Here is a 22,111-nt window from a genome sequence, read left to right as displayed (position 1 = left end):
CAACCAATCACAACTCGGCTTCAGAAAACAGGTGAGCTGTGATTGGTCGTTGCCTGAGCCCTGAGCAACTGTGATGTCATCTTCAGTCGACAGCAAGTGGCAAAATGGCCGCCCCCTGAGATGGATACGAATGGCTGAATTTTGCTGCATAATTCATATTCCACAAATGTAATATTAATCAGAATGTCAGGTCATGTATAACATATCGTCAAGAAATATTAAAGTCCAAATGAATCATTAATTATAAGACTGATGAAAAGGTTTTGTTCAATTGAACACGAATATGTGTACTAACTATAACCTCGCTCTAGATAAAAACAAATTTGTATAAAATCATAGGCAGTCATGCAAATGACATCAGTCATTTGTACTGTAATTGTGCATATAGTTATCAGAATTACACACAAAATAAAAAGTGTCAACAAAAATATTAGAGCAGCAACTTAGTGCCCGCAGGCACAAGTTAGCCCCAAACATCCATGAGTGGCCCAAGCGCCTGATATAGAAATTGTGTTGCATGTTATCGGTTTCCTGATTATCTTAAGAGGTGATTAAATGACCAGTCTTCTACTAAATTATTATTCATTCTTAATAACGTTTGATTAAAAGTAGTTTGAACATCATAGAACCAAGAACCAGAATCATATTGCGCCCAAGTCTGTTCATTCTTAATTAACCAGGAAGTAGCCTGCTCACTAGATGGACAACAATCATAAATGAAATAGAAAGCTTTTAGAAAATGTTGTTTACTGCATTACCAAATTTTTCGGTGCATATCCTCCTAAAATATTGGGGTCGAAGTTATTTTGATAATTGTGCCATGTCATAAAGTTATAACGCATTTTCAGAAAATAAGTTACAAAAAAAATTAATTGAATCACACTAATGCTCGTAACTTAAAACAAAATTGAGACTGTTTGTTTTTGTTTGTTGTGAGCTTTCTGCACCTTTTTAAAAATGCAAACATATTTGTAAATCGTGTGTGTGTAAATTTATAGGCCTGTGTGTATAAACATTACGTGTAAAATGCGTTTTATTTCATAAATGTTCACACATTTGTCAGTAACCCTTTAAGGATGATTAAAACTAAGGTTATCCCCTCCGAAAAGTACACTTGCCTGTACACGAATTGGCCCATAAAAATTTACAGCCTCCAAAAGGTGGGAAAATTCTATTAAATAATATATGAAAGGACCTCGGATTTAGTTTAACGTGCATCGCTTCCTAAAATGTAGCAAAATAGCGTAAATTTACAAAATAGTGTTTTGTTTTTTTTAATACGTGCATGCTTTTAAAAGTTGTTTTGAACTTTCCAGAGCGAATTCTGCTGTTTGCTGGCGCTTCGACCATTTCATTAGCCTTTAATGTTTTTGTTTTTAAGATGACGCGAATGTTGATTGATGGGCGGTTTTTGTGTTTTTTGTGTCAAGCTTCCCTTTTGCTTTGCTTTTATTGTGTTTGCGGCTCTTTTGTCTTTCAACTTGACCTTGGACTCCAGCCGCGTCCTGCACGCCCGCCTTTGGACTATACTGCAGCTAAATGCTGCTCGATGTCATCGCCTTGTTTTGTTATTTAGTGGGCCTTGAAATGCATAAAAAAAGAAGAGGGTTGAATGATTGGTACATCTGATTAATAATTAGATTGACTTCTGTGTAAAATCTGCTTTGGGGATTTTTAAAGGGGGTAAAAAGCTGCACCTTGGACTCATTAAGTGTTTTAAGAATGCTTTGAAGATTGGCGCATGTGCAACTGTGCATTAAGTATTTCAGAAATTAGTCTGATATTGTTATGGAAGACTTCTAAGCACAATTTTAAAGGTAAAAAAAAAAGGGAATAGTGTTGTTTGCGTGGACAAGCGAGGCTGATGTGTCTCATTATCTCCCGTGTCGACCTTTATCATCTCCTTTGCATGTCACGTGTCTGGCCCGGGCCAATAACCTCGCGATGGTTCCGTGCGGGTATACGGTTCCCCTGCCAAAGAGTCCCCGTCTGGGTGCATTCGCTCGAGGGGGGTTCGAGGAAAAAGAGCCGCACGCGTGCACGTGTCGGGACATGCTATGACCGCGTCACTGCTGCTGCACTCGCACTGGGCCGAACCGCTCATGTTCGTCTACGACGGCGGCGCCGACGAGCGCGCCAAGAACATGCAGGACGCGCCGCCGTTCCCAGGGGGGAACTTTGCGCCCAACCAGTGCAGGAATCTGCTGGCGCATCCCGCCTCGCTGGCTCCGAGCAGCACCGCCGCCTACGCCTGCGGCGATCTGCTGCCCGCGTCCGGCGTCGGCGAAGCGGGGAAGCAGTGTAGCCCGTGTTCGGCCACGCAGAGCTCAGCCAACGCGTCCCTCCCGTACGGATACTTCGGCGGTGGCGGTGGCGGCGGCGGTGGCGGTGGTGGTGGTGGCTACTATCCGTGCAGGCCGGTGTCAAAGGCCGGCGCGCAGCCCTCCAGTTACGTGGACAAGTACGCGGATTCGTCGGTGCCCGCCGACGAGTTTTCCAACCGGGCCAAGGAGTTCGCGTTCTATCAGGGATACTCCGCGGGTCCTTACCAGCCGAGCTACTTGGACGTGCCGGTGGTCCCCGCGCTGGGTGCGCCGCCCGAGCCCAGACACGACCCCATCCTGCCAATGGAGCCCTACCAGCCGTGGTCCATCACCAGCAACGGATGGAGCGGCCAAGTGTACTGCACCAAGGAGCAGCCTCAGGTCAACTCTCTGTGGAAGTCGTCCTTGCAAGGTGAATTTCATTATTATTTTTTTTGCAACAATTTTTATTATATAGTGGTTTCTTGTTTGATCATATTGAATGTGCATGCATTTTAGTTCTTATATTTTCCAATTTGTTATTTTGTGCTTAAGAATAGAAAATACAGTAAATTTGTTTTGTTTTTTTTGTTTTTTTTTGTTTCCTTAGCAAGAGAACCCCGAGGCCATTTTAACGACGTGCACACGCAGAAAATTAGAGCTTTAAAAAAAATCAATTCAATGTCATTATAGAATTTTTATTTAATTCATACCCTGTCCAAGTTAAATACTATTTTCTAAAGGATAACAAACATGTTAGGAAACAAAACGTGTAGCTTCCTCCAGTTCATTTTAAGAGAATAAAATGTACGTATAACTGCCATTTTTAATGAAATGCAATATTTCACTTTCACAATGTTGACTCAAAAAATGTTCTTTAGTATGATGAGACAACAAAAATAAAATTCAGTAACAATTATTTAATTAAATACTTGTTCTGATGATTTAACATTATTAAATGTCACAAATCCTGCCACCACGTGTGGTGTACCAACGTACTTTCCTCTTTTTCTTTTTGAAAAATATCCTTCAGTCGTAGTGAAAAAAATAAATAAATCAATAACAGTAATCATATTTTAATCATTATATAGTCAAATAATTTTAATGAATAAAAATAGTGAAATATTGTTACCCTGAAAATGTCATCTTTGGGGAACCTTTTATATATATTTATATATATATATATATATATATATAACATTTGTTTTCTTCGACATAGGCCTATCATCTGAACCGCTTATCCATATTTTTTCTTCACTGTAACTACTACTGCTACCACAAGTAATAATAATAACTATAACAATAATTAGAAAATAAATAATATATATAAATTCTTATAAGAAACCGTAATTACGCATTTCCTTCACAATTAAATACCTTGTTTGATTAGGTGCATTAATACTTTTTCTTTCTGCACGTGGTTTACTGTATCCCTCTGTTTTTATTTTATTTATAGCGGTTTTGCTCTTTTTTTTTTTCTTTCAAAAATTATACTGTGTTGTATTTTTGTTACTTAATAAATGTTTTTGTTAAATTCCCGTTTTTCTCTTTACGATTAAACACGGTTGATCCGATTCATAACGTTATAATAATTTAGGAAATAAATAAGCTATATTTAAAACGTGTTTTTCTTGCATTTTCTTACATTGGTTGCATGTGCGTTGAGAGTTGCAAAAGTGACACGTTGCATCCCCCCCAAACATGCAGCAGACAACACATGTGGCGGCGGCGGCGGCGGCGGCGGAGACAGCCAAGTGCGCCGTGGCAGGAAGAAGCGCGTTCCCTACACAAAGGTGCAGCTCAAAGAACTGGAACGGGAATACGCCACCAATAAGTTCATCACCAAGGACAAGCGCAGGAGAATATCTGCTCACACCAACCTGACAGAGAGACAAGTGACCATCTGGTTTCAGAACCGGCGCGTAAAGGAGAAGAAAATCGTCAATAAATTCAAGAGCTCCTGTTAGCTCCTCGTCTATTTAGCTTTTGAGGAGAAAAAAAAAATGGACACAAACGTGCCTTGATCACAAATAAACTCTGCTATAATTTATTACCTTCACATTTGTCGCCAGAGTGCCTCCTTTCACGTTTTTTTCTATACTCGCATTTTAATTGGAAGCAGTCCACGTGGCGCGTTGACAGAAAGTCGGAAGTTTTCAGAATAAGTGTGTGTGATCAACTTCCACGCTCGCCCCCCTCACTGCTTCCCATGCACGCATATTCGTCTTCATTAGACGTCTTTCGTCATTTTTACAAAAAGATCAAAATATAGTTTGCTAACAAGCAAGTGGAGTTTTCCTCAAAATATTTAATCAGGGTTTATTTAATAAAGCAACATTTCTACATGTCACAAAAAGCTCCACATAAATCAACTTCATTTTTTGGAGAGGTCATCTAAAAGTCAAAATATGATGCAACAATCAAACAAACCTACAATTCTTCTGTGGTTTTATTTGCATGTTAGAATTGCATTATGAAGTGAATCAAATGCTCCATATGTGATTTAAATATACCTCATACTATTTTATTTTTTTTTATTCCAATTTCCAACCGTTACATCGAAATTTGACATTTTCAGTTGTTTGTATAGGAACATAACATTGTGACGAGAAATAAAGAATATCGTGTGGATGTATTTAAACGTGTAAATATTTTTGGGAAATATGCAAATGAAAAATGTTAATAAATGCTTTCGAGATGCTTTAAAGGCGCCTGTTTGTTCCGGTCCACTTTTGAATGCATGATTATTGTTGGGATATTGCTAATTTCTAATAAATTGATTACGTTTGTTTTGATCCGAGCTTCAATGTTGGGGCTACTGTATTTAGAGTTTGTCTCCATCTAGTGCACAAAGTATGCAATTACAGCGTGTGATTTTTTTTTTAGGCGGAATTTTCTTCTTTTGAAACGTTAATTATCAGCAATCAAAAAAGAAAACCGTATATCATGATTCTCAATGTTTTATTGTCAGTAATATGTTTATTTTATTCTGAATAGTTTATTTGCATTTGTATTTATTGATGTTTCTTTCCTTAATAGGCCCAGCATGCGACAGAATTGAGCAAGGTAAGTTTGCAGCTACTGTACGATTTTTTTTTTTATTATTGAATTTCTTTAAAGATTAAATCAATTGAAAAACTTTTTTTTTTTTTTTTTTTTATCCAAGTTGGGCCTTGATATTACAATTCGCAGATAAAACCCAAGTCTTATAATAATCAAATCAGAGGATGGATGGATGGATGGATGGATGGATGGATGGATGGATGGATGATTATACAAACTATTTTACATCACGTTCTACATATGTGACTTCTACGACATTTTGTTATCGCAAAGTGTAACTTTAAAGTTTTTATAGTTCAATCAGATGGATATTGTTTTGTCTAATTTACATAATTGAATCACTCTCTGAGGCTCAAGTAATATCTTTGTGGAGTTATTTGATACTATCAGGTTCCATGCAGCTTGTCTGGAAACCTCATTCTAGCTGTCTCTAATTTGGTGTCATTGCGCCCCCTAACGGTACATCAACTAAATTGTACAAAAAGATGAGAGCTGTCGGTTACCTTGGATGGCATTTACAACTAAATTATTTTCAGCTATACATATGCTCATAAATGCGTCCTGAAGGGAAAGTCAAGTCATTTTTTTTCTTTGCAATTCTAAACATGACATTCTGATTAATTAATATTACATTTGTCGAATATGAACACAAAAATCCACCCGGTTTTATCCATCTCATGGGGCGGCCATTTTGCTACTTGCTTTGAAAGTGACATTAAAGTGCCTATAGGGGCTCAAGTAACGGCCAATCACGGCTCACCTGGTTTCTTTGTTTAGTCATGTGACGTTCGTAAGCTGAGCCGTGATTGGCCGCTACCTGAGCCCAGAGCAAATCCGATGTCGTTTTTCAGTCGGGAGCAAGTGGCAAAATGGCCGCCCCCTGAGATGGCTAGAAACGGATTTTGTTGCATAATTCATATCTTACAAATGAAACATTCTGTAGTCAGACTAGTGGGGGTGCATATAACATATTATTGTAAAGAAAACTGATAAAGAAAGAGATGAATTGTTGCTTTATTAAATGTAATATACAACACCAAAAAACAGCAATAACAACAACAGAATTTAGTTCACACAAATTCCATTCACTATAAAATGAAATTAACCAAGACATTTCAATACAATTTAATCACACACTTGAAAAGATTTAACAGTAAAAGAATGTTTGACGTCATTTTCCATGTGATTAGCTGCAATTCTGTAACCAAACGTAGAATTTCTCTCCCCTTCGGCTGGCTGGAAATCTAATTTTATCTTTATGAACGCATATATTATTTTCATGCCCTTGTCACTGAGCCTTACACAATCAACAATTCTCAAAAAATCAACTTGTTTCCTTGTCATGGGCTTCTCTCCTTGCCCAACGTGAATACATTACATAAGTGACGTGTCAGCACAGCAAGTAGAATTGTTTGCTTGTTGCTTTTGGTCATCATCTTTACTGCAGGCTGGGAGCGAAGTGTTGCTTTTACTTCACGGCAGACGTGTTTGTATTATGACTTCCATCCTAGTGAAAGCGCCTCTCTGGGATTAATGCAATAACACACATTACGAGTGTCTGGTTAACCCAAAATATTTATTTAAAAAAACTCTTTTCGGTGGGCCAAACGCGCCACCAGCTTGCCACTGTGGAAACTGTTCACAGATGAATGAGAATCACAGAAGAATGACCGAAATGTGTTTTCATTTTGGATGGGTGAAAAAAAAAAAAAAAATCAAGTTGGTGTGTGAGCAATAAATCAGCTAGTACAGAACATTTCAAAAATGTCTACGCAAGAGGATGCTTTGTGATTTATGTGGCATATGTGGCCACATGGAAATAAATCACACTCACAGACAAATGCAGTTTTTGAGATGTATTTACATGCAAACGTATTGGAATTAATGACCACGACAGTTGCACCATAAAATATGAAAAATCATTGATTATCATCTTAAAAATGCTCACGCATGGATTGAAACATTAGAAAAGACAACTAGACTAAGTGCAATTTCTGGATAAATTGTGTTGGAATGCTGAAAGCTGAATGCTAAGATTAGAATGCATGTGGAATGCTTATGAAGTAAATTGAGAGATAAATGATAAAATTATGGACTCCTGGTTACTGGACAATGCACTTTACTTCATACTTATGTATGGAAGTGGGCGTGGAAAGTGATACTTAGAAAAAGTTCAGTGTCTTTCCCTTTGAAAATGAATGTGGAAAAGTTGTTATTAAATGTTTAAATTGTGCAAATACTGTAAGTAATGTGGAGTCAGGCGATATATACCCCGTCAGGCGTGAATTTTTTAAGCTAGTTGAAATTTGAACAGTGCAAATTGGAAGTATTATGTGGGAGTTAAGTGGCAAAAAAGTGTGGAGAATAAAAATCACAATAACATACTGTATGTGGGAATGCTTCAGCATTAAATTGGAAAGACAACTTCAAGGTAGAAGTAAAATCCTCTTTTGTCTTTTTCAACCAGTATGCTTTGCATTATGATCTATCTCGTTATCTCCACCTAATCCAAAGCATACCACATCATGTTTGCGGGAAATACATCAACGCAGCTTGGAAATGGTTGCAACTGTAACATACTAACCTTAAATTTAAGAGTTTGGAAATGTAACGGGACATGTATACTCCTGTTTTCCCCCCGTTGCTATGGTAACCTCATCTTTAGGGCTTCACTTATTTCATTTCTCGCCGAAGCCAGAGGCAGAGAATGTATCGCGTGTGGGTGGGGTTGGACTGTCAATGTGGAAAAACACCACATGCCATTTAGGTTTGCAGTGTTCTTTAAGCCGGGTCAGCATCGGGACTTTGGCAGTGTAGGAAGGGGAAAAATAACGTGTAACGTGTATTTATATATTTCCACAAAGTGTGATCACTAAGGTGTGTGCATCCTTTGGGGTTTCACCGAAGCCTCCCCCATTTTTTCCTGCAAAGACTTTTCTGAACAAAACCGTTGACTTGTTGAACGTGCACATAAAAAGTCTACACACCCCTGTTTGAGACCAAGATACATTGTTTCAAAAGTGATCAAAATAACGTGCAACTTAATTGAAAAGTAAAATAAACAGAGATCATGTCGTTGCATAAGTGTGCACACCCCGTTATGACTGGGGATGCGTCTGTGTTCAGAATAAACCAATCACATTCAAACGTGCCGTAAATGGTGGTCAGCACACATCTGCCACCATTTACATATTTAATAGTGCATAAATAGCATACATTTACTTGGGGGGGGGGGGGGGGGGGGGGGGGTTCAATGTGACGACAAAAAAAACCCTATACATTTCTGGAACTAAATCAACTTCATTAATAATATTTTTCTTTTTATCAAATACTACATTATCCTCCATCTAGTATCCTCATGGTGTCGAACTCAAGGTGCAGGGGCCAAATCCGGCCCACCACATTATCTTATGTGGTCTAAGAAAACCTGGAAGTGATTTGCACATAGGACGCAGCTACTTTTTGCATTTTAAAAAAGAACAAAAGAACAAAAACATTATTATTTTTTATTTTTTTTATTTTTTAGATTGTATTTAAAAGTTATTTGTCAAACTCCTTTTAAATGTACAGTCTTGTTTATAACTATCAGGAACTTGTGTTTAAAAGAAGTTTATTTATTTTGATATAATTTTGCTATTATTGTTATTTTATAATGTTTTATGTTTGTGTATTTATTGTGGGAATGCTGAAGCATTTTTTGTCACGTAACAACTCCCACATAATACTTCCAATTTACACTGTTCAAATTTCAACAAGCTTAAAAAATTCACGCCTTCCGTGGTATGCATTGTCTGATATCACATGACTTACAGTATTTGCATAATTTAACATTTAATATAAACTTTTCCCAATTTATTTTCAATGTGACAGACAATGTGATGCCCACTTCCATACATATAACGACATCATTACCAGGTATCTGATACTGTTCAATGGCACAGTTGGTAAAGTCAATTGCCCAGTAACCAGGAGGTCATAATTTCATAATTTATCTCTCAATTTACTTCATAAGCATTCCACATGCATTCAAAATCTTGGCATTCAGCTTTCAGCATTCCCACACAATTTCTCCAGAAATTGCACTTAGTCTGGTTATATTAAGCACTTAATAACTGCTGTTTTTAAAAAGTTAAGTTGAAAGATGAGATGTTGAATTTACAGAAGATGTTCTTTGTTTTTATTTTGTTTTGTTTTGTTTTTTTTCAATTTGTGGATTTTTGCAGAGTTGCTGTATTTTTACTTTATGAGTCCAAAACACAAGTGGGCAACATTGTCTGTGATGCTTCCTGTCCCACATGAATGACTCCATTTCCATCATCATCGTGTCCCTTTTTGACATTTCTGCCTTGATTTATTTTGGCATAGGGTCTCGCATTACAGTACAGACCCACATTAGGTTTTTTAAAGGGGGTGGGGGTTTCGAGTAGCGCACCTGTTTTACAATTGTCGTTTTGACAATTTTGAGAGGGAGGGTCTTTTTTTTTTTTTTAAGCAAATAATATCATTGCAAAGTGACAGGATATTCCAGTGCAAATCTCCAGGCTTAACCAGCATTAGCATTATTTGTGGTACAGTGTTGTGCAGCATTTGCCCCCAAATAAAATATGATCCTCCAGTGTTGGTATCGAGCCTAAAAGCCTTTTTTTAAAAAAGACACAGATAACAGAGAACTTTGGGAACCACTCTCACAAAAGCCTATGCGACGCTATAAATTGTTTATAACGGATGGTATGGAGTTTTCTAACCCATTAATTATCAGTCGTAAATTGTGTGGTGTACGCTCGCTTTGTGGCAGCTCAGGGTACACTGCCAAGTTGTAGTTTTCTTTCCTCTAAAGGGGCTTAAAGCAAGAGCTAAACTGTTACTGTTAATGATATGCTAGTAAACTAATAATAACCAATTTATAAACCATTTTTCCTTATTTTGCATATAGTGAGTCCCAATTTGTCTCCATGCAAATATATGTCAATTGAATGATGTTTATCCTCCAGTATTATTTATGTAACATCATTATTACATTACAATGTTTGGTTTTTTTATGCGTGGTCAAATTGTTTCTTATCAGGCCTCGAAAACTATAACTATAACAATTTTCTACAAAAAAAAAATCAACATTTAAGTCACCATAAGCCAAATGATGCTGACGTCACTTTCCAAATCAGACAATTCACACTGCTTTTTTTTTTGCTTTTTTTTTTTTTGCAGTGTCACGTGTAATTTTTACATAAGCATCTTTTGCACATGCGCGTTTGTATCGGTGGTCAAAATTATAAGACAATGCAGTTCTCTATAGGCTATATTTGAGGCAGTGCCACTATTTTTATTTTTTTTATTTACTGCATTCATGTTTGGCAAATAAATTTGCTCATTTATTTTGTAAAACATTTATAATTAATTTATTATTAAATATTAAATAAGAAATGAGTAACCAAGAAATATTTATTTATTTTTTCTTGAATATTTTTTTTGTCGATAACAAAATTCTGCACCACACAGAAAATCGGGGGAAATGTGAAGATTGAATTTCGGGTTAGGGGCCACGTTCTGCTCTTATACTAAAAAAAAAATAATAAAAAATAAAAATAAAAACTTAGTCAGGAGCCCTGCAATGTCAAGATCATTTTTACCGTTAATGTCGGAATGGCTAACGTTAGCTAATTAGCATAAAACTAAATGTTAAATTCAACAGATAAGGAATGTCCTTGATTCAACCTTACAACATAAAGTAAAACTTTTAAGTATTTTTTTTTTTTTTTTAGAAATCACATTGCTAGGCCTACTTTTTGTTGATATTGTGACAATAAGTAAAAAAAAAATGACTTGGTCAATGATGCTTATAGGTTAACGATAAGTAGCGTTGAAAAAACGATAATATTTATACAAATATATTTTTTCAATGACTACGTCATCAATTTTGATGAGCCACATTCACGTGGCATGCACGCACTATTAAACCGCGAGCGTGTTTGATTTGGAGTCAAGTAAAAGCAGTATAAGTGCTTTGAAAATAGCTTTCGTTGAAGAGATGCAATATTCCCCTCCTCTCCTCCCCGCGTGTATTTTTCCTCTGCAGGCCGTGCAAGCCAAAGGTTGACTTTATAGCGGCGAGCCATTGACTCATGCACACAAGCTCCCGCGGGCCCATTGAGGCGTGTGTCATGTAGTGCCAGTGGTCACATGGCTCGGGATATCCACATGGATCTCACTCACGCACGTCAGCTCACGACGTGCGCCTCACTAAAGTCACTGCAGCTCACTCAGTCAGGCACCGCGCGGCAAACTATGAGAGGACGATGCGATGAATATGGATTTTGATGCTTCCAATATGTATCTACCCAGCTGCACTTACTACGTCCCCGGAGCGGACTTCGCGGCTCTCCCGCACTATCTCGCCCAGGGTCAGCCCTCCTGCCCGGTGGCTTACTCGTACCAGTCGTCGGCGCTTCCTCAGGTTCCGTCCGTCAGAGATGTGGCGTTCAGGGACTACACGGTGGACGGCGCCGGGAAATGGCACCACGGCAGGGGGAGTCTCGCGCACTGCTACGCCGACGACGGCTGGAGCGGGCCGACCCCCCGCGGGGGAGACGTGCCGGTGAAAGGCGTCTCCTCCTCCTCCTCTTCCTCCTCCTCCGGGTCGGCCGGCGCGCCGGGAGGCTTCCACGGCGGCGCGGCCAGGAACGGCGTCCTGCCGCAGGCGTTCGACCAGTTCTTCGACTCGGCTTACGGCGGACAGGACCACGCAGCGGCCACGCCGAGTCAGGACAGGCTAGGCGCGGTCAAGTCGAGCCCCGCGCCGGCTCCCCAAGCACCGGGCTCGGACACCGCGGAGAGCTGCAGCCCCAAGTCGTCGCCCGGCCTCGGCGACGACCGGAGCGGGAAGGGCGGCGGTGAGCAACGCTTGGGCGACCTGCACTCACTCTTAATAAAAGACGTTTTACGTGCTCTTTTTAACCTTTAGGGTTCTTGAGGTTTATGGAGGGCCTGACAACAACAAAAAAAGTATGTTAGAAACGACAAGATCACGTGCTTGGGCTTGAAATTGGCCGTGAGGAGTTTCAAGTCAAAACGCTTTTTGGATCATATTTACACTCATATTGACTTCTTTTTTCAACAATTATTTACACAAAAAAAATGCACAAATCACTTTCTATAGCCTCACGTGTAAAGATGAATAAACAACAAACGTTGACTCATACAGTAAACGTTCCACACCTTCGCCAGCCTTTTTTTTTTGTGCGATTAGCAAACTCACATTTTGGAGTCTTTTAGCACATTAAACAATAACTAAACGTTAACTTTAAACGCGAATACATATTTTCACTTTTCGGTTCAATCAATTCTCGGAAAAATTCTACATTCATAATAGCCTATTTAATATGCAAATGAGCACTTTCCACATGTGTGTTATTTGAAATTATGAGCGCAGTGGACATTTTTTGGCTATTTTGTCAATATTAACTTAAATATGAACTTTAACTGTAAACAGCCAAATGAACACTTTTTTAAAATACACTTTCCCTTCTTATTGTCAACAATGTAAAACGAAGGAGCACTGAATATTATAAACAGCTCGTCATAAGATTTCACTAATATGCAAATAGGCTACTTTGCACCTTTTTGTAATACATTTACATAAAAAGTAGCGTCCATGTTTTTATACAGTTTTCAGTCTGTTTTATATACAAATAAACCGTTTAAACATCCAATTTACAAGCAAATAAATTGTACTTTTACGGTACTTTCACTTTTCCTTTAAATTCCTCGTTTTGCGCCCGTTGTAGCTGTTAATTAGCCACTTAAACAGAGAATCGACGTTTAAACTTGACCACTTTCGCCCCCTCCGCTTTCCATATCAACAATTTGAAAAGCCAGCGAGGCGTTTAATCCAACTTTCAAGCTTCGGCCTTTAAGAGCTGCTTATAATTTAATGAGCAATATGTGTACAAATTTACTGGGTTTCCAGGGATTTCATATGCAGCTGGCCGAATTGCAACACTTTACGTGAAACCCAAAGCGGACCATAAAAACTGCACTTGATACTGCAGCCTTCAGGTCTAAAAGTCCTCTTGACTGATTGTTTCAAAATGATTTTTTAATTCATCACATCATCTTTTATGCAAGGCCTTGAGAGGAGGGCGCCACTTGAACCCTGAGCTCATTGTGCGTAATCTCCCCCCCCTCCTGTACCCCCTTTTAAAAAATGGAATTAAAAATCATCTTTATGATTCCGATTAGGTGTCCAGCAGAAGACGCGCAAGAAGAGATGTCCATACTCCAAGTATCAAATCAGGGAGCTGGAGAGGGAATTCTTCTTCAGCGTTTACATCAACAAGGAGAAGCGGCTGCAGCTTTCCCGGATGCTCAACTTGACTGACCGGCAGGTGAAAATCTGGTTTCAGAACAGGAGGATGAAGGAGAAGAAACTCAACAGGGACCGTTTACAGTACTACACCAGCAACCCCCTGCTATAAAACTTGGACTGTATACACGTCAAACGCCTGATGCACTCCATTGGGAACCCTTCAAAAGTCCCAATGATTTGTCATTAAACGTCCTTTATCTCTGTTATTATTATTATTATTATTATTATTATTATTATTATTATTATTATTATTATTATTATTATTATTATTATTATTATTATTATTGCTGTTGTGACAAAAAAAAGCTCTTATGTTTTACCCCCAATTTGTATGCTTTTAAACGCACGCACGCACAGACTGGAATCGTTTTATTGGTACTTTTAATATTCTATTGTGCAAATATATATCTATATTGCATATTGTGCAATGGCTGTGATTTTTTTGTGTGCTGTTTATGTGCATCCAGTTGTATTTAACATCTACTTGAGCGCTCTTTTGATCCAAAATGTAAACAAAATCCACCCCAAAAAAATCCCTAAAGCCTTTATTTTTGTTTTATATTGAAGCACGTATAGTTCATATATGCAAAATGGCTCAGTAACAGGATCTGCTGCAGCTTTTAATTTGATATCCGTTACAAAGTGTGGGTCGTTTCCTGCAGGCTGATTTCTGACCTAACATGCCTGTTAGCGACCAGGGGGAAAAAAAAAAAAATCCCTTGCACGTTTTGGTGATAAATAAGTGTGTTTGTATATAGTTCATAGTTTGTTATATATAGTTTGTTCTATAGTTCCCATCTAAATATTCAAAATGTCTTCTATAATTTGTGTTTATTCACCAAAACACGATCAGCGACGATTGATTTCACCTTCGTGGAATTAAGACAAAATTCGACTTCCCCCCCCCACACACCTTCTAAAAAGAGCTTGAATGACCTGCCATAAGATAATATGGCTTCCTTATACCGTGCATCCTGTGAGACTCCCAGGAATTCCGCTTTGATTGCTGCACATCCTCCCAGTTGCTCCAGTAACTTGGCCATAAAGAAGGCGGACTCGTCTGGAGCATTTGGAGTGGCGTGCAATAAAGCGTCTGAGAACCAAGGTTATTAACTGCGACGGGAAAGGAGGCTTGCAAAACAAGAGGTGTTGCACCATTGAAGGCTGCGGCTCGCCTTGGTGCAGCATCGGCACGCCAAGCTCTTGCAGGAATATTCTGGATTGTTTTTTTTGTTTTTTGTTTTTTCAGCCTTGTTGCTGCTGTGGCGCAGTGGAAGGCCTTGCCGCTTTCGTCCACTGGAGGGCGCTCCACGGATCAATGTCAATGCCGTTTGATTCTTTCAGATTAAAGACAGGCTAAGGAGTTGTGTCGTTCAAGGTAAGCACATGATATGATCACGATGTGTTTAGTTGCATATTTAATATCTCAATTTAGGATGTTGTCAGGAAATCAAAGTATTATTGAGCTATTGCAACATGCAGATCGTGGCTCAAGATTGTGCAGAAAGTTATGGCCTGTTAACAACATCCAATTTTTTCCACTTTTAATCTCAACCACAAAAATACTGTTGCATTAGGTTACTATTAATTTGTAAGTGATATTACGATATTATCATTATTATGTGTGTCGGTTGACATTTAGGGGCCTATTTGTGTGGCAAGTCAAGACAAAGTAACAGACGTGTAATGAGTCAAAAAAAAATCATTGCAAGAGATAAAATCAAAAGCTATCCATCACAGATGACGCCTTATACTCCCGATTTAAAAATAAAAATAAAATAAAGTAATACATGCAAGTCACAGTGCACACATTTGTTTTTAAATACATTTTTTGGTAAGTTTGCATATATAGCAATTTTTCATGTGTACAAAAAAACAAAACACGTTTATTATTTTTTATGGGGTTCATATTAAACTGCACAGCCATTAAAAAAAATGTAGCAATTCAATAATAATAATAATAATAATAATAATAATAATAATAATGGCATGGTTCCCCCGCCATCATGTCATATTTTCCCAATAATAATAATAATAATATTTCACTCATTCAATGTGTAAACTTTTAACTAAACGTTTTCACATTTTAAATTCTGTGGACCATAAAACGATGTAAACAATGTTTTCGAACATACGCCATATTAAAAAAAAAATAAAGAAAAAAAATCAATTTCATGCTAAATTATTAGCGCTTTTTATTGTTTAAAAAAAAATAAAAGTAAAATCAACAAAAGTCACATTTAATTTGTGTTTTTCTGTGCATTTTTCCAAAATCGTATACGCACGCAATCAATTCAACTGGAGAAAGTAGGCCTAGTTATTATTTTTGAATCAATAAATTATCTTAAACCTTGTGTGTCAATAAAATAATAATAATAATAATAATAATAAATTATTTTTCTAAGTTTTCAATTTGACCCACATTTTCATTGTTTTTTTTGTTTTGTTTTTTACCAAAACAACCAATTGTTCTGTTTTTTTTGTTTGTTTTGCGATATATATATATATATATATATATATATATATATATATATATATATATATATATATATATATATATATATATATATTGGGCCAAAGTTGGGCTTTGCTGGACGCCGTACTTTTAAGAGTGTTGTTTATTTATTTAACCTAAAAAGTTTGTTTGTTTGTTTTTTAATATACAGGAAAAAGCTGTTTCGTTTAAAAACAACAACAAAAAAACAAGAAAGAAAGAAAGAAAGCAAGAAAGCAAAAGAAAGTTAGGTCAAATTTACCCACTTAGCGATCCGATCGGCCCAATTTTTAACCAAAATTAGGGTTATTTTTACCCACCAGTTTAAAAACGATTGCGGTTGTTTAATACAATATCGTTTACGAACCAAATTAAAGGGACATAAAATACAAACAAAAATATCAACAACAGAACGTAAACGAAACTGGTACGAACGTTTTTTGTAAAGATGATGTTCATAATAATTCCCTGTTTATTTTTAACAGGCTGTTAAAGAATAAAATACGTCAATGTTTAAACGAAATATATAAATAGGCCTGTAACATCATGTCTATAGGCTACAGTATCATATTTCGTTTTAACGTTTAAAAGTAAATGCACATGTCATAGGCCTACATTATGTATTTGTTTAAATGTTGTTTTCAGGATTTTGATGTGCATACATTATATCTTGTGTTTTGACTTTCTATATTAATGCAACTTGTAGTGCTTTATACAAATGTAGTCCAAGCCTTACACATTGAAGGATAAATTTCCATCCATTAAAAAAAAGGCACACGAGGCCAAATGTAGCAGTGGAAGCGTCAGAAATGATGAGCGCTCCACAAAAAAAGGGGTCAAGAGTCCCAGAAGACATTGAGGACCTTTTGGAAGTATGATGCACCGTGATGCACCTTTACTGCTCCCTTTTTTACAATGCTGTAAAAGCGGCCATAAAGCCGTGCATTGTACAAGACTGTTTGCAGCTTTCAGCTGCCTCACTTGCTCAACTCATGCTTCGCCTTGCACGCACCGAGGATGTGCTCACGGTTCAACATCCCCTCATTCAAATGATATTTTACCCATAATCCCCCTGTGCATGTATGTGCAACCCCCTCCCCCCGCCACTTTTTCTAACCTAAACTGAAATATACGACACCGAAGAAGGGCTGTTCGGACTGGGAGGAGTCTGCAGCCGCCTGCTCTTTTAATTGGCTGCCGGCTACAGTGAGAAGCGTGAGTATGGCTAATTATTCAGCAATGTTTTGCACAAGAAATGTCGGGCAGAATGGGCGATCTTCACCCTAGCACAGCCATGGCATGCCCCAACAACCAGGCTGCCAATCCCTTTTTTGTGGACTCGCTCATCAACGTGCGGGGCGATGCCGGCTCGTATTACCACAGCAACGGCGTCTACCTGCCACCGGAATACTCGTACGGACTCCCCGCCGGCTCCTCCTGCTTCCCCGGCATCGCCAAGCGCAGCGAGGGGAGCGCTCCGAGCGGCATCCCGCCTTCCGCGCCCTACGCTCCGGGCATGGAGACGTGGCTGGAGGCGTCTCGCTCCTGCCGAGTGGAGCCGCCCGGGGGCCAACACGTCCCCCAGCAGTGCTCCTTCACCACCGCCATCAAGGAGGAGAACGCCTACTGCCTGTACGAATCTGAGAAATGCCCCAAAGCGGCCACGGTGGAGGACATCGCCTTCTCCGGAGCGTCGTGTCCGCCCACAGGCGGCAGCACCGTGCCGGTCCCCGGCTACTTCCGCTTGTCGCAGACCTACGCCTCCTCCAGGCTTTACCACGAAAGCCACCCGAGCGTGAATAACTTCCCACCGCAGAGACCTCCCCGCGCGCCCGCGCAGCCGGCTCCGCCCGCGCCGGAGAGCCGCGAGGAGGCGCCCGAGTCCGAGCCCTGCGGCGCCCCGGCCAGAGAGGACGACAGCCGGCTGTCATCCGACGATGGCTCGTCGTCGCCGGAGCCTGTCGACGCGTGCAGCGTGGAGTGTGAGGAAAAGCCTCCAAAAGGTGCATTGCGACGACAAAAGACATACACGATGTGCATTGTGTGGATTATTCATTTATTTATTTATTTATTTCTAGAAATGGAAGCAATATATAGGCTAATAATTCCAAATGGCACACTGTGAATATACGCACGTTGTTTATCAAGCTTAATGTGTTTTTGTGTTGCAACGGTATCCAAGCTAGTCACATTTTTTTTTCCAACACCCACAAGACAGTTAAACAGACACAAGTCCCATTGTGTCACTATTCGATCTTGTGGCTTGCCTGGGAAGACTTCCAGGGTTGGTTAGTGCATGGGGCTTTTACGTTTTATGTCTTAATAAAGGAAGAGTTTGGAATCATTCTTAGAACTGCTAGATCAAAAACAACGCAAATAAGGATCAAAAATTAGACCGACATGCTAACGTGGGTCAATTTGGTACAACTTTCTGGCACCACATTTTTTTCTTTCTTTTCTTTTTCTTTCTTTTTTCTTTTTTTTATTTATTTATTTTTGCTCGAAGCACCCCCCCCCCCCCAAATTTTTGTTTTGTTTTGTATAAAACAACCCAAAGATGGGTAAAAAATTGGAGCCACCTGCTAACTTGGGTCAATTTGACCCAAATGTTGTTTGTTTTGTATAAAACAACCCAAAGATGGCCAAAAAATTGGAGCCACCTGCTAACGGATCAATTTGACCCAAATTTTTGTTTTGTACAAACAACCTTTTTTTTCCCTCCCCACAGAACAATTCCAAAAAAAAGGGCTGTTTTTGAACACAACCCAAAGTTGACTCAAAAATTGGACCGACCTATTAACTGCTAACTTGGGTCAATTTGACCCAAATTTCTGTTTTGTACAAAACAACTCTAAATATTGGCAAAAAAAAAAAATGTTGGGTCAATTTTGCGAGGATGCATAGAGGGCATGATGTGGTATGCTTTGGATCCGTGGTTCCTTCCATGCAGACAAAAATGATGTGGAAAAATCGTGTAATTTACAGTATACACATATTTATGTAACATTTAATATATTTATATATCAGTGTAATTCCCCACAAGATGACAAAATAAATAGCACACGTCATTCCATTCGAAAATAACGTATTTTCTAATTTGCACCTTCGTAATGTCGCCCACCTGTTGCCTCACGTCGCACCGTGCATTTTATTCATCAGATGCTGGCAAAATGGAGAGTCCGGCTAACTGGCTGACCGCCAAAAGTGGCAGAAAAAAACGCTGTCCCTACACCAAGCACCAAACTCTGGAGCTGGAGAAGGAGTTCCTGTTCAACATGTACCTGACCAGGGAGCGGCGGCTGGAAATCAGCCGCAGCGTGCACCTCACCGACAGGCAAGTGAAAATCTGGTTCCAGAACAGGAGGATGAAACTGAAAAAAATGAGCCGGGAGAACAGGATTCGGGAGCTGTCCGGAAACTTCGCTTTCTCCTGAGACTTGGCGGATTCGTCGTCAGTCATCTCCATCCCAGCCGACTACATGTGACAGGAAACAGGACCCTCGATAGGCTACTAGGCTAACTTATTGAATGTTATTTTTTTTTCTCGCTTTTCATCGTCGTGGATGTGTATTTATATAAATGACGTTTGTAACCGTTGTGTTTGAAATGTTCAGAATGTATGTATATGTACATAATGTATAGTGAAACCCTCGATATGTGCATGCAGAATTATACTCCCTTCGGTGTTACATTGAGAAATTAATGAATTTGCACACTTTTGTTTGTCAACGTAATAAAAAAAAAACCTTATATAAATGCTTTACTTCATTGACAAAGTTTTATGGGCAGGTTAACATTTTGGGAAATTTGTGTTTGCCAATAACAAAATGTTAAACTGCATCGAATTCCCAATGGCAAAGTGTTAAAATATACATCTTCGACTTTGGATAATTTCTAATGGCACAATCTCCAAATGAATTTCAATTGATTATGACATAATGTTTTGTTGTTATACTATTATTATTATTATTATTATTATTATTATTATTATTATCATTATTATTGCACTGCATCTAATTGTAACTCCCATTGAAACAGTGTTATGTTACGGCAACTTTTACAGTTGCACAATTAATTTTTTTTTTTTTTTTTTTTTTAGTACAGCTGTGCTCATGAGTTTACATACCCTGGCTGACTTTGTGAAATACTCGTTTTTTTCCCCAAGGAAAATAAAGCTAATGACCTGAAAGGGGAACGTCTAATTATTTTTCTTTAATAACTTTGCTTTTCTGAAATTCTAAACTTCATTTCTATTCAAAATAAAATATCTGATCATTCATGTTTTGTTTCTATAAAACGGTATCTTTTTTTTTTGTTGCCAGAGTATGTAAACGTGCGCACAACTGTGATTCCTAATGTGTTTTGCCACAATTTGTTCAAATTTATTTTATGACACAAGTAACGCACGTTATTATAGTCTCTCTTGGCATAATACTAAAATGCATTTTCATTCAATGACTCCATGTTAAAATGCATGTTATGGAAACAACCCATATCCAATTGAGCAAAATGCAAATGAATTTGTTATAGTAGCACTGACATGGTACTAAAATGCATTTGAATACCCATTTAGTACTATAGTACTATATGCTATGATGCTAAGTTATGGTAACGGAAGTAACAACATTTTAAAATCCATTTTTTAGTCATCCCTGATGACACAATGTTGAAATGCATTTGAATTCCCAATGAGTCTGGTAAAATCCATGTTATGTTAAAATCCATATTTTTATGGGAATTAATTACTAAAGGCATAATGTAAAAATGCAATCCATATACTTCCTTATGGCACAATGATAAAATGCATAACCTACTCCCAGTGACGCAACGTTAAAATCCTTTTTTAATTCTCAATGAGTCAATGTTAAAAGACATCTCACGGTAATGACAAAATGTTAAAATCCATTTTTATTGTAAATTCCTAAAATGACATAAGGATAAAATGTTACTCCCAACGACACAACGTTAAAATAACCTCCACAATTAGGAACTTCTATTGGCAAAAATGCATAAAAAATCCCATTGACGACATTTTAAATCATTATGTTAAAAAAAAAAAATGCAGTTTGTGCGCATGCGTTTTCTGCTAACTCCCGTATCGTGCCACAAAAGGCATCTAATTTCCACTGATCCAACGTGAAGTGCGTCTGTTGTAATTCCCAAGGACACGTTATATGCTGAAGTGCATCTTTTCGAGTGGTGCAGCAGCAGCAGCAGCAGCAGCAGCAGAAGAGGAGAAGAGCGGGGCTGTGTAGTGGTTTAGGTAGTCTCATGTTGTTGGGCTATATGTGACTTCCGTCCCACAACAGGAAACTGCCTTGATTACCTCAGTAAAAACTCGTCGCATATTGTGAAAAGTGACTTTCTATTCATTAGCCATTGTACTTATCAATAATTTGGCAGCAAGCAAATAAAACACATTACTCCCACAAGCGCCACATTATGTTTTATTGTTGTGCGTAAAAGCTAATCCGCGGTATTAATTAGACCCTCTGTGGGGTTTGTCTAACCTCCATTTAGCAAGCTATTTTATTTTATTTTATTTTTTAATTCACGCCTTGCGATTGAAGAGAATCCAACTGAATGGGCTTTGTTTGCAAAGAAGAAGGTACCAGGCGGAGAAAGAGAGCCCAGACAAGGCCTCGGTTATGATCATTGCAGTCTGCCAGTTGCCTCGCCGTAGGAAACGCCGGATGCGTCTGCTTTGCGCCTCAGAAAGGACACAAAGGCGCGGCTTTATTGGGGGATATTTAGCTTAGACAGCCAGGTTGTAACCTTAAGAAAAACAACCCCAATTGCCCGTGATAAAAGGGGCCGTTATGGCACCCAAATAACCTCGCCCTACTTTCCTGTCCTCTTTTTTTTTTGGGGGGGGGGGGGGGGGGGGGG

At 38.7% G+C, this 22,111-nt stretch overlaps 3 protein-coding genes across 3 annotated transcripts; all 3 read left to right on the top strand.

The window, feature by feature from the left end:
- The first annotated feature begins 1,944 nt into the window (after positions 1 to 1,944).
- Positions 1,945 to 4,270, top strand: hoxa13b (homeobox A13b). The gene is given in 3 exon segments (XM_077527201.1): positions 1,945 to 1,959; positions 1,962 to 2,736; positions 4,011 to 4,270. Coding segments are annotated over 3 exon segments (1,050 nt in total).
- A 7,400-nt stretch (positions 4,271 to 11,670) lies between these two features.
- hoxa11b (homeobox A11b) lies at positions 11,671 to 13,837 on the top strand. Its single transcript, XM_077527473.1, has 2 exons — positions 11,671 to 12,253; positions 13,602 to 13,837. Exons 1-2 carry the CDS (start codon positions 11,671 to 11,673, stop codon positions 13,835 to 13,837), a joined length of 819 nt encoding a protein of 272 aa, XP_077383599.1.
- A 3,269-nt stretch (positions 13,838 to 17,106) lies between these two features.
- Positions 17,107 to 19,945, top strand: hoxa10b (homeobox A10b). Its single transcript, XM_077527261.1, has 2 exons — positions 17,107 to 18,225; positions 19,382 to 19,945. The coding sequence occupies exons 1-2, from the start codon at positions 17,478 to 17,480 to the stop codon at positions 19,654 to 19,656; spliced, it is 1,023 nt and encodes a 340-aa protein (XP_077383387.1). The 5' UTR covers positions 17,107 to 17,477; the 3' UTR covers positions 19,657 to 19,945.
- Positions 19,946 to 22,111: the final 2,166 nt, after the last annotated feature.

This window comes from Festucalex cinctus, chromosome 7 (genome assembly GCF_051991245.1).
Source record: "Festucalex cinctus isolate MCC-2025b chromosome 7, RoL_Fcin_1.0, whole genome shotgun sequence".
Classification (NCBI taxonomy): Eukaryota; Metazoa; Chordata; class Actinopteri; order Syngnathiformes; family Syngnathidae; genus Festucalex; species Festucalex cinctus.
This window is presented reverse-complemented; position numbering and strand designations above follow the sequence as displayed.

What these genes read in the sequence shown, in the direction of transcription:
- hoxa11b (XM_077527473.1), top strand. Translation starts at nt 11,671, where the DNA reads ATGGATTTTGATGCTTCCAATATGTATCTACCCAGCTGCACTTACTAC. An exon ending in CCGGAGCGGGAAGGGCGGCG is followed by an intron (nt 12,254 to 13,601) that starts GTGAGCAACGCT and finishes GATTCCGATTAG; the next exon opens with GTGTCCAGCAGAAGACGCGC.
- hoxa10b (XM_077527261.1), top strand. Translation starts at nt 17,478, where the DNA reads ATGTCGGGCAGAATGGGCGATCTTCACCCTAGCACAGCCATGGCATGC. An exon ending in TGAGGAAAAGCCTCCAAAAG is followed by an intron (nt 18,226 to 19,381) that starts GTGCATTGCGAC and finishes TTTATTCATCAG; the next exon opens with ATGCTGGCAAAATGGAGAGT.